Raw genomic sequence first — 16,665 nt, 5'->3', positions numbered from 1 at the left:
AACCAATGAACATGGACACTGGGGCAGTGGGGGCTTATCCTGGGGGGTGGGAGTGGCCAGAGAGGAGTCAATCGGGGAAAAAGGAGACATGCAATACTTTAAACAATTTTAAAAAAGGAAAACACACACACAAATAATAATGGTTTTAACAATGTTCAAGGAACTTAGTAATAACTTCAAGGAATTTATTGAGAACTTCAACAGCATGAAAAAGGACAACTAACAAATGAAGAACACAATATCTCAAATGAAGAATACAATACAAAGGAATAAACAGAAACAGAGGATCAAATCAGTGATTTGGAAGAAAAGGTAGCAGAAAACATCCAATCAGAGTAGCAAAGAGAAGAAAGAATTTTAAAAAAATGATGATAGTTTAAAGGACCTTTGAGACAACATGAAATGCAACAACACCACTTCAATAGGGCTACCAGAAGAAAAACAAAGATTAAGGGATTGAGAACTTATTTGAAGAAATAATGGATAATAACTTTGCTAACCTGGTGAAGGAAAAAGACACGAAAGTCCAGGAAGTGCAGAGAGTCCTGAACAAGATGAACCCAAAGAGGCCCACACCAAGACACATCATAATTAAAATGGCAAAGGTTAAGGACAAAGAGAGAATCTTAAAAACAGCAAGAGAAAGATAGTCAGTTACCTACAGGGGAATTTCAAGATGAATATCAGCTGATTTCTCAACAGAAGCATTTCAGGGCAGAAAAGATTGGCATGAAATATTCAAAGTGATGAAAAGCAAAGACCTATAACCAAGACTATGCTACCCAGTAAGGCTATAATTTAAAACTGAAGAAGAAATAAAGTGCTTCCAGCTGAGAAAAAGCTAAAGGAGTTCATTGCCACCAAACCAGTATTACAACAAATGTTAAAGGGTAGTCTTTAAAAAAGAAGGAGGAGGGAAAAAATAGAGAAACATAGTTATTCTATATAATAAAGAGGTAATATGCAAATTAACCCTTACACCCTCACAAGATGGCTGCCTACAGCCAGGCCAGCAGGGGGATTAGTGAGGGACGACCAAACCACTGAACAAGCAGGCTGCATGACGTGACCACGCCGGCAGAGAGGTTAGTGAGGGATGACCAAACAACTGAACAGCAGGCTGTGTGGGATGACCAGGACAGTGGGGGCACCATGAGGGGTGACCAGGCTGGCAGGGGGGAGGGGGAAGTTAGGGGAAACCAGGCATGCAGGCAGGTGAGCAATTAGGAGCCAGTGGTCCAGGATTGTGAGAGGGATTTCACACTGCCGGTTTAGTCCCAATACCCAGGATCGGGCCTAAACTGTCCATCGTACATCCCCTGAAGGGTCTCAGATTGGAGACGGTGCACCCCCCCTGCATGAATTTCATGCACCGGGCCTCTAGTAAAGAATAAAATGGCAATAAATATGTACCTATCAATAATCACTTCAAATGTAAATAACTTCAGTGCTCCAATCAAAAGACATTAGGTAGCTGAATGAATAAGAAAATGAGACTAATATATTTACAGTCTACAAGAGACCTCAGAAAGAAAGCTACACACAGACTAAAAGTAGGATACAAGCTGAAATTTTGAAAAACGGGGGTACCAATAATTATATCTGACAAAATAAACTGTCAAAGAAATGCTATAATAAGAGACAAAGAAGAACACTGCATAATAATAAATGGAGCATGCTAACAAGGGGATATAACCCTTGTGAACATTTATGCACCCAACATTGAACCACCTAAATATATAAAGTAATCTTGATGGACATAAAGGGAAAGATTGACAGTAATACAGTCATAGTAGGGGATTTTAACATCCTGTTGACATCAATGGATAGATCTTCCAGACAGAAAATCAACCAGGAAACAGCAGCCTTAAATGACATACTAGGTCATAAAAATTTAATTAATTTCTTCAGAGCATTGCAGCCCAAAGCAGTAGAATATACATTCTTCTGAAGTGCAAATGGAACTTATTCTAGGATAGACCACATGTTAGAACACAAAACAAGTCTCAATAAATTTAAGAACACTGAATTTATATTAATCATCTTCTCTGACTATAATGGTATGAAACTAGAAATCAGTCACAAGAAAAAAATTGGAAAACATGCAATCACATGGAAGCTAAATATACTTTTACAATAAATATTGAATGGATTAACATTGAGGTGAGGGAAGAAATAAAAAGATACCTTGAGACAATTGAAAATAAAAACACTATCACCCAAAATGTATGGGATAGTGAAAGCAGGCCAAAGAGGAAAATTCATAACATTACAGCCTACCGCAAGAAGCAAGGAACATTTAAAATAAATTATCTAGCCTTACATCCAAAGGAACTAGAAAAAGAATAACAAACAAAGCCCAAAGTTAATAAAAAGAAGGAAATAATAAAGATCAGAGCAGAGATAAATAGCAAGGAGTCTAAAAAGCAATTCAAAAGATCAATGAAACCCAGAGCTGATTCTTTTAAAAGATAAAGAAAATTAATAAACCTTTAACCAGACTCATCAAGAAAAAAAACAAAGAGAGAGAGAACACAAATAAATAAAATCATAAATGGAAGAGAAGTGACAACTGATACAAAAAAAAATACAAAGGATTATAAGAAAATACTCTAAACAATTATATGCCAACATATTGGACAATCTGGAAGAAATGGATAAATTCCTAAAAACAAACACTCTTCCAAGACTAAAATCAAGAAGAAATAGAAAATTTGAACAGACCAGTTACTACAAACAGCATTGAATCAGCAATTTAAAAATTCCCAAAAAAACTACAGTCCAGGACTTATGGCTTCACAGGTGAATTTTAACAAACATTCAAAGACGAATTAACGCTTATTCTTCTCAAACTATTTCAAAAAATTTTAAGAAAAGTGAAAGCTCTTAGTCTATTTTATGGGACCAATATTACTCTGGTTCCAAAACCCAACAAACACATTGCAAGAAAAGAAAATGTTTAGGCCAATATCCCTGATAAATATAGATGGAAAAATGCTCAACAAAATATTAGCAAACTTAATTCATCAATACATTAAAAAGATGGATCAAGTGGAATTTATTCCAGGGATGCAAGTTTGGTTTATTATCCATAAGTCATTTAATATGATACACCACTTAAAAATAATGGGTAAAAAACATATGCTGATATCAATAATTGCAGAAAAAGCATTTGACAAAATCCAGCATCCATTTATGGAGAAAGAGAACAACCCTCAGAAAAGTGGGAATAGAGCAAACATAGCTCAACTAATAAAAGCTATATATGACAAACCCCCAGCTACCTTTATTCTCCATGAGAAAAAGCTAAAAGTGTTTTCATTAAGATCAGGAACAAGACACTATATTGTATAAAATGCCACTTTTATTTAACATGGTATTGAAAGTCCTAGCCACAGTAATCAGACAAGAAAAATAAATAAAATGAATCCAAATTGGAAGGAAAGAAGTAAAACTATCATTATTTTCAGATGACATGGTACCATATATAAAGAACCCAAAAGATTCTGCAAAAAAAAAAACAAAAAAAAAACTATTAGAACTGATAAATGAATTCAGTAATGTAGTGAGATACAAAATTAATATTCAGAAATTGGTTGCATTTTTATTTTATTTTTAATATGCTCTTATTGATTGCAGAGAAAGGAAAGGGAGAGAGAGAGAGAAACATCAGTGATATGAGAGAAACATCAATTGGCTGCTTTCTGCATGCCAAACCCCCCCCCCCCTGCCCCACGACTTGGAATTGATCCCACAACCTAGGTATGTCCCCAGGCCAGGAATCAAACCATGACCTCTTGGTTCATGGGTCAATGCTCAACCACTGAGACACACCAGCTGGGCTTGGTTGTATTTTTTACACACCAATAACAAACTATTAGAAAGAAAAAGTAAGAAAACAATTCCATGTAAAATTTCATCCAAAAAAATACCTTGGAATAAATTTAACCAAGGAGATAAAAGATCTGTTCTTGGAAAATATAATAAGACTGTAAAGAAATTGAAGGAGATACAAATAATTGGCTGCATATACCATGTCATTGATAAGAAGCAATCTATAGATTCAGTGCAATCTCTTTCAAAATACCAATGGAATTTTTTACAGAATTAGAAGAAATAATTCTAAAATTTATATGGAACTACAGAAGATCTCAAATAGCCACAACAATCTTGTTTGACATATTACTGGAAGTGCTAGCCATAGTGATTAGACAAGGAGAAGAAATAAAAGGCATCCAAATTGGAAAAGAAGAAGTAAAACTGTCCTTATTCACAGATGACATGATATTGTACATAGAAAACTCTAATGATTCCATCAAAAAACTACTAGATTTAATAAATGAATTTGGCAATGTAGCAGGATACAAAATTAACACCCAGAAATCTATGGCTTTTTTTATGCGCCAATAATGAACTCACAGAAAGAGAAACAACAAAAACAATCCCATTTACCATTGCACCAAAAAAATTAAGATACTTAGGAATAAACTTAACTAAGGAAGTAAAATACCTGTACTCAGAAAACTATAGGACATTGAAAGAAGAGATAGAGGAAGACATAACTAATGGAAAAACATCTTGTGTTCATGGATTCATAGAATCAACATCATTAAATGTCCATACTACCCAAAGCAATCTATAGATTTAATGCAATCCTCATTAAAATAACAATGATATATTTCACAGACCTATAGTAAACTTTCTAAAAATTCACATGGAATAAAAAATGACCACGAATAGCCACAACAACCTTGAGAAAGAAGAAAGAAGTTGGAGGGATTACAATACCAGATAACAAGCTGTATTACAAAGCTACTGTTCTGAAAACTGCCTGGTACTGGCACAAAAGCAGACATATAGACCAATGGAACAGAACAGAGAACCCAGCAATCGACCCAAGCTACTTTGCTGAATGAATATTTGACAAAGGAGACAAGACCATACCAGGGGAATAAAGATAGTCTCTTCAATAAATGATGTGGCGAAAACTGGATAGTTACATGCAAAAAATGAAACTAGACCACCAACTTACAGCATACACAAAAATAAACTCAAAATGGATGAAGAACATAAACATAACATGAGAAACCATCAAAATCTTAGAAGAATCCAGAGGCAGCAAAATATCAGACATATGATACTGAAGCACTATCTTTACTGATATAGCTCCTATGGCAATGGAAACTAAGGAGAAAATAAACAAATGGGACTGCATCAAAATAAAAAGCTTCTGTACAGCAAAAGAAACTATCAGAAAAACAATAAGAAAGCCCACTGCATGGGAGAACATATTTGCCAATGTTATATCAGATAAGGACCTAATTTCCAAAATTTATTGGGAACTCATACATATTAACAAAGGAAGATAAACAGTCCAATCAAAAAATGAGCAAAGGACCTAAATAGATACTTTTAGAAAGTGGACATACAGAAGGCCAGGAGACATATGAAAACATGCTCAAAGTCACTAATCATCTGAGAGATGCAAATCAAAATGATATGAGATACCATCTCACACCTGTCAGAATGGCTATCATCAACAAATCAAAAAATGAAAAGTGCTGGTGAGGATGTGGAGAAAAGGGAACACTTGTGCACTGCTGGTGGGAATGCACACTGGTGCAGCCACTGTGGTAAACAGTATGGAGTTTCCTAAAAAAATTAAAAATGCAACTCTCTTTTGACCCAGTAATCCCACTCTAGGCATATATCCCAAGAAATCAGATACACCAGTCAGAAAGGATATATGCACCTCTATGTTCATAGCAGCACAATTTAATTGTCAGAGAAATGTAAATCAAAATTGCAATAAGATATTACCTCATGCCTGTCTGAATGGTTATCAATACATCAACAAACAACAAATGCTGGCAACAATGTGTAGAAAACAGAACCCCCATGCACTATCAGCAGAATTGCAAATTGGTACAGACACTGTTTAAAATAGTATGTATATTCCTTAAAAAAATTAAAAGTGAAACTACCTTATAACCCAACAATTCCACTTCTGGGTATTTATTCGAAGAAATTGTAACACTATTTCAAAAATATATATGCATCTTTTTGTTCACTGCAGTGTTATTTACAATAACTAAGATATAAAAGCAACCTAAATGTCCATCAGATGAATGGATAAAGAAAATGTGGTACATATATACAATGGAATATCACTCAGTCATAAAAAGGAATGAAATATTAATATTTGCAATCACAAGGATATACCTAGAGTATATTGTGCTAAGTAAGTCAGGCAGAGAAAGACAAATACCATTTGAGTTCACTTATATGTGGAGTCTAAAAAACAAAATAAATGAACAAACAAAACTGAAAGAGATACAGAGAACAAACTGATGGTTATCAGGTGGAAATGGGCATTAAGGGCTGGATGAAAAAGGTGAAGAGATTAAAACTTACAAATTGGCTGCTACAAAATAGTCAAAGGGATGTAAAATACAGCATAGGGAATCCTATATAATAAAGAGGTAATATGCAAATTGACCATCACTCCAACACACAAGATGGCCACCCCCATGTGGACACAAGATGGCCACCACAAGATGACCGGCAGGGGAGGGCAGTTGTGGGTGATCAGGCCAGCAGGGGAGGGCAGTAGGGAGGAACCAGGTCTGCAAGGGAGGGCAATTGGGGGCAATTAGGCCTGCAGGGGAGGACAGTTAGGGACAACCATGGCCTTCTGGGGAGGACAGTTGGGGGGGACCAGGCTGTAAGGGAGGGCAGTTGGGGGAGACCAGGCCAGCAGGAGAGGGCAGTTGGGGGGACCAGGCCTGCAGGCGAGGGCAGTTGGAGGGGAACAGGCCTGCAGGGGAGGGCAGTTGGGGGGACAAGGCCTGCAGGGGAAGTCAGTTGGGGGGACCAGGCCTGCAGGGGAGGGCAGTTAGGGGTGACCAGGTTGGCAGGGGAGGGCAGTTAGGGGTGACCAGGCCAGCAGGAGAGGGCAGTTGGGGACAACCAGGCTGGCAGGGGAGGGTAGTTAGGGGTGACCAGGCCTGCAGGGGAGGACAGTTAGGGGTGACCAGGCTGGCAGGGGGGCGCAGTTGGGGGCAATTGGGCTGGCAGGGGAGCAGTTAGGTGTCGTTCAGGCTGGCAGGCAGAAGTGGTTAGGGGCAATCAGGCAGGCAGGCAGGCAGGCAAGTGGTTGGGAGCCAGCAGGCCTGGATTGTGAGAGGGATGTCTGACTGATTGGGCCTAAACGGGCAGTCGGACATCCCTCGAGGGGTCCCAGATTGGAGAGGGTGTAGGCTGGGCTGAGGGACACACCCCCGCATGCATGAATTTCATGCACTGGGCCTCTCATATAATAAATAATATTGTAATAACTATGTGGTTCCAGGTGGATACTAGACTATCATGGTGATCACTTCATAAGTTATATAAATATTTAACCACTATGCTGTGCACTTGTAACTAATATAATATTGCATATGATCTGTAATTAAAATATATATAAAAATAAAATTGAGAAAAATAAGCAGAGCCTGGAATATCTGTGTATGCATTTTACAAAGTGTGACTGTATGCCTAAACAGCGTGCATGATATCTGTATGTGCTGATTTCCTCGTTACTGTTGGTGTGTGCTTTTGGACAGTTGAGGAAGTTGAAACTAGCTACATTTCTACATTTTTCATAACTCTGTTCAGTAAGCACAATAACAAGGTGAAATTTTTACTGAGAAAGCAGCAATTACCAGCACATTCCTACTGGCTGGAAGCTATTAGAGATCAGGCCCCCACTCTTGTCTGATTCTCAAACATCAAGAGAACTGTACATTATCTCCAGCCTCATATGAGAAATGTATGCCCCAAACTATATAATATTAAACAGGTTTCAAAAATGAATAACAAGCTGAAAAAAGTAGATCAAACTAAATTTAAAGAACTTTAAAAGCAGTCTTTGATTAATGTTGGATACATTACATCTACAAACTCAAAGTATGTGAATACCTGCCAACAGTGGAATGCAGTCCTCTGGGAATTAAGGTAAAATGACCCCAGGATATATCAGAAAAGTTCTCCCAGACACCTGATCTGGAGAGGGGCCATAAATTGATGGAAGCAGAGTTACTCTTTAAAGAACAACAAAAAAAAATCAATGTTGTTCTAAAACTGAATGTGTTGGGAATCTCTTTGGAGGAAAAAATATAATATGAACTTAGGAAACTAAGTAAGTACTAAGAATATAAAAGAATTCATGACAAGGGAGTTCTCCAGCACCTTAAAAATGAAAGGAAAAACAGTTCAAGCAATACGTGTAAAATCAAAGTTCTCAGCTCCAGGATCATGAATAAATAACTAGTGAGAATTCAAGAACTTCCAGGAAAAGGATGTTTATGCACATAACAATGTAAAAAATGCTAAGGCACCCAACTCCATTCAGTAGATATGAATCAAATACCAAAACAAAGCAGTCCCCAATGGATTCTGGAAAATTCAAGTCTATTTAGCTCTAGAAAGAGGTAAATCATGCTCCTGGCCTCCTTGCCACAGATTTGAGTTTCCTGCAAAAGTGTTAGTAGATTCAATAGCCAGAGCTTTGAGAATACATTTCAGAGGTGAGATATTAATCCTTGGATCTTGTTTCAGCACCTACAGCTGGACCTACCACTCCCAATGGGAACCTGGTGGATGAATGTGATGATGACCAGGCCAACTGCCACAGTGGAACAGGTGATGACTTCCAGCTCACAGGTGCAGAAACCATCTCCATCCCATTGCTATGCCATTTCAGTTCATACTGCCATTGAGACCACCTAATTAATACCTGTTTGTGTTTGTGTAGCTCCTCATGGTGGTGGTCATGAGGGTGGTAGCAGAACTGTCTCAACAAAGGCAGCCTTGCCAGAAGACATGCATCGTTATTTCCTCCATGTAAAGAACTTGTTCTTAATAGTCACGGCCATTTGAAATTATAATTTTAGGCATTTTCAGAGCTGATGCTAGGATTATTTTAATTGAATAAGTATTTCTCCATGGCTAAAGTGCTAAACATATCCCCATCTTCAACCCCCCACCCCCATAACACATTAATTACACACACTTTAGAATGTTTATTTTTCCTTTCTAGTGAGGATACTTTTTTGAGTGGATCCTTTATCCAGCTAATTGATGAAATTAGGCTTGTATTTGAAATGCAGCTTTTAAGTTAGGATTTGGTAAATCATTTTACATTAAAAGTTTCAATGACAGAATCAATTGTCATTACACATTACCACTGACTAGCAAGTATATCAGGGCTGTTGTGTGCCAAATAGCTCACTAATTAATTTAGAGTATCTAATTAATAAAAGAGAAACATGCAAATTGACCGCACCTCCACTATGTCCCAAGCCACGCCCACCTGCCAATCAGAGTGACTATATGCAAATTAACCCAACAAAGATGGCGGCCAGCAGTCACAGAGCTGGAGCAAGCAGGAGGCTTGGTTGCCCCAGCAATGGAGGAAGCCAATGTTCCCGCCTACCCTGGCCGGCTGTGGCCTCTGCTCAAGGCAACAAAGTTTTAATTATAGAAGATAAATAAATCCCAGATTCCTTCTTCCAGCCAGCCTCCATTGGGAGCTTGGGTAGCCGGAGGCCGTGGCCAGCCTACAAACAGCCATCAGCTCCTCACCCAGGTGAGGATGGCCACACCCTCATGGGGTGAGGGTCCCCACTGGGGGGCTTGGCCAGCCTGTAAACAGCCATCAGCCCGTCACCCAGGCTGGCCAGGCACCCCAGCAGGATCCCCCTCCCTGAAGGGGATGTGGCCAGCCTGAAAATGGCCCTCAGCCCCTCACCCAGGCTGGCCAGGCACTCCAGCGGGGACCCCCCACCCTGAAGGGGGTGTGGCCAGTCTGAAAACAGCCCTCAGCCTCTCACCCAGGCTGGCCAGGCACCCCAGCAGGACCGCCACCCTGATCTGGGACACCCTTCAGGGCAAACCAGCTGGCACCCACCCATGCACCAGGCCTCTATCCTATACAATAAAGGGGTAATATGCAAATTGACCCTAACAGCAGAACGACTGGGAATGACTAGTCACTATGACACACACTGACCACCAGGGGGCAGACGCTCAATGCAGGAGCTGCCCCTTGGTGGTCAGTGCACTCCCACCAGGGGAGTTCTGCTTAGCCACCAGCCAGGCTGACGGCTGCCAGTACAGTGGTGGTGGTGGGAGCCTCTCCCTCCTCCTCAGCAGCCCTAAGGATGTCCGACTGCCACTTAGACCTGCTCCCCACTGGCAAGTGGACATCCCTGAGGGCTCCCAGGCTTCCAGAGGGATGTCTGATTGCCAGTTTAGGCCTGATCCCCCAGGGAACAGGCCTAAGCCAGCAGGTGGTCATCCCCCGAGGAGTCCCAGACTGGGAGAGGGCAAATGCAGGGCTGAGGGACCCCCTCGAGTGCACAAATTTTTGTGCACTGGGCCTCTAGTCTATATTATAAAAGGCCAGTGACCATAATGCCGTAATGTTGTAATGACCAAACAACTGGTCAGTGGCACAGCAGGCCTCGGTCTCACAGTGCGGCGGGCCTGGGGTCTTGTGCAATTTCACACACTGGGCCTTTCGTTACTCCATAATATTCTAAAACCCTCAAAGCTAGCAAGTGACCTTTCTTCCAATTGGAATGGCAGAGCAAATGTTAGGCAAGTGGGGAAATGAAATTGTATCAGTTTGAAATTGGCCAAGGCAATTTCCACCCTATTGTTGTAAAAGGTACTATGGAAGCTTTATCCGGGTCAAAATGCAGTTTCATATAGCATCTGACTCTCACTTAGATTGAAACCTTGGATGTAGGTCTGTATTTTTACCCAGAAAGGATTCAGAGAGCCCACAAAATTAATTTCCGTATGTGAAACTGAAGGCACTACCATGTAACTTCATAACAGTGCATAATGTTATTGGATAATGCATTCATGTGGCCAATAAATGCTACATTGCTTTGTGCATTTGAAAATAAAGCGTATATATGTAGCCATAAGCCACAAAAATTACTCTAATTAATACAGTCCATTTCTTTGCAAGATGTCAAGTTCAAGCTGAAAACCCTACAGCTGAGGTTAAAAACAGAGTACCATTCTATGAACCCGGTCCCATAGAACCTTCCCAGGGTTGCCTGTAAGCACTGCCCCAAACCTCAGGCTTTTAATAGAACATTTCACACATCTGTAGTGAAATTCCTCATAAAAAGGAATGGCTGCAATCACTGAAGTATATCCTTTTCAATTAGCCTCTGTGGTGAGGGTTCTTTTCTTTATATACCCTAAAATGGTCAGTTAATATAGATTAGAACAAAGCCTCAGATTTACTCCTCATATCAGAACAACCAACTTTCTCATTTTTATATCAGTTCATTACTGAATCAATTGAAACTAAAACCTTTGAATGAAATAGAGCAAGTATATTAGCCTGGAGCAAATTGTGTATGGCAACAATTACAAACCACAGAAAATGAGTCATTTGTAGTGGAAAACTGGCAATCCTTTAAAACTCTAAGGTTATGGTTTATCTACAGCTTTTAAAATCATTTTTTGTGTACATAGAAAAAAATTTTATTCCTGTTCATATTACTATGGCAAAAAAGAGTTATTTTCTCAGGCCATCACATTTGTCTCAATAATTCTACAAATATATGCATCATACTAAGAACTTCTGGGGTGTTCATAATGCACACTTCACGCCCTCATCAAGAAGGGATTTTAGAAGGCATTTCATGCTTCATATGTATTTATTGCATTATAACCAAATTTGCTTAGTGAAGCTGTTTGGTATCCTTTCCTGAAAAAGGTTATGCATATATAAATATTTGCAAGGAGCAAAACCATCACCTAAGTCAGGTGCCTTTTCACATGTAAACAAGTCACGTCCTAGGTACACACACAACTCTGCATTCTCTTTGCTCACTCTGGCACAGGCTTTACCTTCAGAGCTGCAAGTCTTGAATTTTCAGTACAAGAAAAACAAACTAAAAGCATTCTCACTTTAACCCAGATAGGTGGAGGAGATTAGGATCAAGGCTCTATTAAACAGGGTTCAGTCTTTTAAAGCAGATGTTGTTGCTTTAATTTCTCCTCCTGGGGTGACCTGTTTGTATACAGAGAGAGATAAATATTACAGTAAAATGCTCACTTCTTACAAACAACACTGAATTCCAGGTGAAATGTACCAAGCGCATGGGAATGAGAGGTTTTGCTCTCCAGTATTTGCTTGCCAAGGTGAAAATTCACCTCCAAGTTATTTATTTGCAAGTGGCTTTGAACTCATTACATAATAGGATTGTCTTCAAAGGCACTGGGAGGCCAGATTTCACATTGGACCTGTGTTTACCCAAGAGTGGAATTTGGCTTCCAACCTATAATAAAACGGATAATGCATATTGGTTTTATAAAGTGAGTTTTTCTCCTAAAAGAACACCGGGAATAGAATGCTAATGTATTTTGGCCTCCCTCCAATTCTGCCATTATAGAGTCACCTTCCTAACCCATAATACATATAATTCCTTTTTTCTGTTGCCTACCTCATTGAAGCCACAAACCTGTGTGACCACTTAGCTGGAACATTTATTGGGAGAACAGGGTTGACATGACTTGGTGCGGCAGCAGGCTAGCTCAGAAATCTTCAGACCATTCCAAGAGCATGGTTCTGCAGCTCTGATTCATGATCTGGATGATTTCTAATCTTTGGGAGCTGCAGGATAGGACTAGGGCTGGGTACAATAGAGATGATCACAGATCTTTATTGAATGATACTACTGGTAGGTCTACAATGGCATCCTTTAATCACCTCCAAAACTCTTCATGACAGTCATAGGTCCACCCCATGCCTTCCTTGCTCTGAGTCTGCCCAGGACTTTATCTCTTGGGAGAACAGATAGTCTCTGACCATGGTCTGCAGTGCAGACACTCTTAAGGAGAAATGCCTAAACAAGCACATAGGCAATAAACAGCAAAACACTCTTTCCCAAGCTTATTTCAGTATAAGACTCACCTGAGAAGTTTTCAGAATTACATATTTCAAGGGCTGACCCCCAGAGATTCTGGTTTTCAGTGAGATCTGAGGAGGGTAAATGGATTGGGAACTGCAATCTCAACAAACGTTCAGGTGATTCATCTGGTTGGGCAAGTTTAGGACAGAAATATAATGATAAAGAGTAGACAATGGAAGAGCTAAGAAAGGGGGAAAAAGGACACAGCTAAGTGTCCACATGGTCCCCTGACCAGCAATTTCAAAGTCAACCCAAACTGACTGAAAGTTCACACTGCTCAGGGTGTTATTTGTGCAATCTCCAGTTCCTTGGAACTGTGAGGAAATGCTTCTCCCCTTCTCATTTTCCTGCAGCGTTTCCCAGCTACATACTGGGCAGAATATCTGTCCTTGGGGAAAAATAAACAACTATTATTGTAGGGGGAAAAAAGGAGGAACTACTGCCACCCAGTTTAAACCACCAGTTTTTAAAAGCGATTGTAGGACCAGCCTTGCAACTCCCCTGAAGGCACACATCTGCAACCTTGGGAAACTCTTCAAAACTTAGAGGTCTTGGCCAGGTTTAATGCCCTAGTTGCTGAGGACATTTGGAGGCCTTTGCTTTCACTGTTGCAATGGCATGCCATGTTCAGTATAGGAATCAGGGGATGACCTTGGAATGAAGTATCAAATTCTCTCTCCTACCTGGATGTCTTATGACTAAATGTGCTGGGTAAAAAATAATAGTTTATTTGAGCTTGACATTGTGATGAGCAAAATTTAAACAAAATAATGACTACAGCTGAGATTAACAGAAGGATTTTCTGTGGAAATGTTCTCCTCTATCTAATGTATGTAAGCATACATTACTCTACTGCATATTCTCTACAATTTTTCATTTTTCTCACTTTTGTATGTTACTCTTTTGTTTTTCAGGTGGTACCACTGTGCTGACCACAGAAAAGTCAACCATAATAGACAGCACCATACAATCAGGTATCAAATAAAATAGAAAATGTGGTTGATTTCCCATATGCCTGTTTTCCCTCCCCGTCCCCTTCTAAAATAGAGCATTGCTGTACTTCTGGATTCAGCTTCTCTCAAAACCCTAGAAAAGAGATACCATGCAGCATCTGGTCTCCAAGCATGAGCCATAACTATTGCTTCCCTTCCATCCACATGTATATGTGGCACGGAGCAAGATTTCTTGCTCTATCAGTAATTGCCAAATGGTGACAACCCAGCTCTGAACTGAAGAAATAGGCTAACATACTTTGTTTAACCACAGCACATCTAGGACATGGACTGTGTTTGCAAACTACAGAAGAAGGAAATCGCACAAGCAGTAGCCTGACTATTTATTTTCATCACCATTCTACAAAATCAAGACAGGCAAAGTTTGTCAGCTTTGCCTGCCACAGAGTTGGCAGTTTTACAACAGTGTTTCCAGTGAGCATGCCATGAAGTGGGGCGCAGGAAGCCAGGGCTCTAATTGTATGTAGGGAGAGGACCACCCTCATGAAGGGCACCTCCTCATCCTTTTATTAATAGAAAAGCACAATGACTTTTAAGGCCCTTAGTTTACTGTTTATCAAGGCCAACCACAGTTAAATGGTGGCCTCCTCTCACTCTCCTTTGTATTGTGTTAGTATTCTGTAGAATTCTTCCCTACAGACCCACACGGAAGAAAACAGTCAGTATAAAGCAATCAGAGGTTTTAAATACTTTGAAGTTAATCATCACAGTAAGGTGAACAGGTCAGCTTTCCAGCTTCTCCCATTTCCTTTATAGAAGTTCACTCAGGCTTCGCCTCCACAGTCATTTATTAATGGGGCATGTGGTGTATATCAATGTTTCCTCAGCACTATGACACTACCCAGCTAGGCAGAGAGTATAAAGGATTGTTCTAATTAGTATGCTTCCTTAAAGGTCCCTATCACCATTGACCTGATTTAACTGCAAAATAAACTTCTCTTCAGTTAGACTTAACACCAAGTGTCCTGTAATGTATTCAGGTTGCCAAAAGCCTTCTACCACACAGCTCAAAAACACCAAATACCAAAAAATGAAAGAGAAGAATAATATGTTCACCAAAAAATTCCAAAACAGCTATAGTCCTACCCACATCTTTTCATGTTATAAAATGTGGCCTTAATGGATTGTGCAGTAGTAACCTGGGATGGCTGAAAATGCCTCATGAGTGAAGCATGGCCTCTTGCTTGCTCCCTTCCTTTCCTGAAAGCCTTCAGCCCTTCAGTGAAACAACCATCAGTTGGCTCTCTTTGACTCAATATTAGAGAAGATGGGTGAGGTGAAACAAGGAAGTCCTAGTGATGAAGCAAACACTTTAACTGTTGTTTTATTTCTTCTCTTGCCAGAGCATTAATTAAAACCACTATGAAATTGCCAATGAACTGTTTTATCTCCCCTCTTGCCTATCAAAAGAGCTAGGGGTCATTAAAGAAATGAAAGAGAATGAGAACTGCAAAAAAAATAAAACAAAATAGAAAGATATATCAGATCCCCAAATTGGATCGTTCTCCCTAAATGTGGAATGTCTGTATTGTCAGAGCAGGAATGACTTTGTGAACACACTTGATTTGTGCATGAGCTCAAGGCCATTGGTGTGAAGGCTTCACAGAGGAGCTCCAGGACCAGGCAGTCATCTCACAGAGTCTACAGTAGTCAGAGAGCAGATGTGCAAATCATGAACCAGGTAGACCATTATTAGAAGTTCATGTCAAGCCACAGGGTTTACTGATAGGGTCCAGTTTTGAAATTCAGGGTCTGCCCATTGTCTTTTACAAATCACCCTGGTTTCTTGTTTTTCTATTGTCTGAATTAAAAATTTGCAAGTCTTTGGTTGTGGATAATGGAGATCTGATTTTTTTGAGGAGTCCAGTGCATGTTCAGAATGCTCCACAAGGACCTGAGAGTGTCAATCTAGGCCAGGTCTAACTCTGAGGTGTCTCTAGGGATCAGGTCCACATTGTTCTGCAGGCTTCTGATTCTACAGGTGTCTTTACAAGCAATAGAAAATTAGACCCCTAAACTCTCATTATAATCTGAATTTGATGAGGCCAGTATAGACTCAAGTAGAGTCTCAAGATTTCATTTTGAGGATTCTTATCAATATAATAAACTCATTGGGCATATAATATTTATATGCTGTCTGGGTTATAACCAGATGCATAAAAGCCTATTAATTCTCTTCCAGGAATTGATGAAAATTCCGCATTTTAAATCCAGCTCCCCCCTCATGAAGCCTTTTACCCTCTGAGGATCTTCAAACATTCCTAGATCAAACATTCCTAGATTGTATTCATAATGTCTGATTATATGGGCCTCAGCTTCTCCACTTGTTTGTACCACACATCCAGTCTATAAGTAAGCAAGTTAACACACTCAATAGAAATTCAGGTTTAAAAGTTAAATCCTTGTGCATATAGTGTGCTAATATTCCATTGCGAGTAAGGGAGGTTCAACAAGCACCACTGATGTGTGCTCACAGTGGCTATAAATTTGTTTTAAGTTCAGAATACTATTTCCTGCTATTTTTAAGAGTCAAGAAGGAATTTAGCCAGATTATTCCCAATGAATTTAATAAGAATTGGGTAATATTTTGAAGATTTAAAAGTCAACAGTCCTATACATTTATTTCATTCATCCGTTGCTTTTTTCTTTCTCAGTTCTTTTCTCCTCCC

At 39.7% G+C, this 16,665-nt stretch overlaps 1 protein-coding gene across 3 annotated transcripts in view; it reads left to right on the top strand.

Annotated features, from left to right (window-relative positions):
• Window positions 1-16,665, top strand: part of NRP1 (neuropilin 1) — a 173,750-nt gene that overhangs the window by 143,911 nt on the left and 13,174 nt on the right. For 2 of the 3 annotated variants that reach the window (XM_081109669.1, XM_081109668.1), the window contains 2 exons: window positions 8,602-8,706; window positions 13,898-13,957. In XM_081109669.1, coding sequence (XP_080965795.1) covers window positions 8,602-8,706; window positions 13,898-13,957 — 165 coding nt within the window. The remainder of the gene's footprint in view (window positions 1-8,601; window positions 8,707-13,897; window positions 13,958-16,665) is intronic. The other variant, XM_081109670.1, reaches the window with a different exon arrangement.

The sequence above is a fragment of the Myotis nattereri genome (genome assembly GCF_964212035.1).
Source record: "Myotis nattereri genome assembly, chromosome: 1".
NCBI lineage: Eukaryota > Metazoa > Chordata > Mammalia > Chiroptera > Vespertilionidae > Myotis > Myotis nattereri.
The sequence above is the reverse complement of the archived record's forward strand: the minus strand, read 5'-3'. Positions and strand labels throughout refer to the sequence as shown.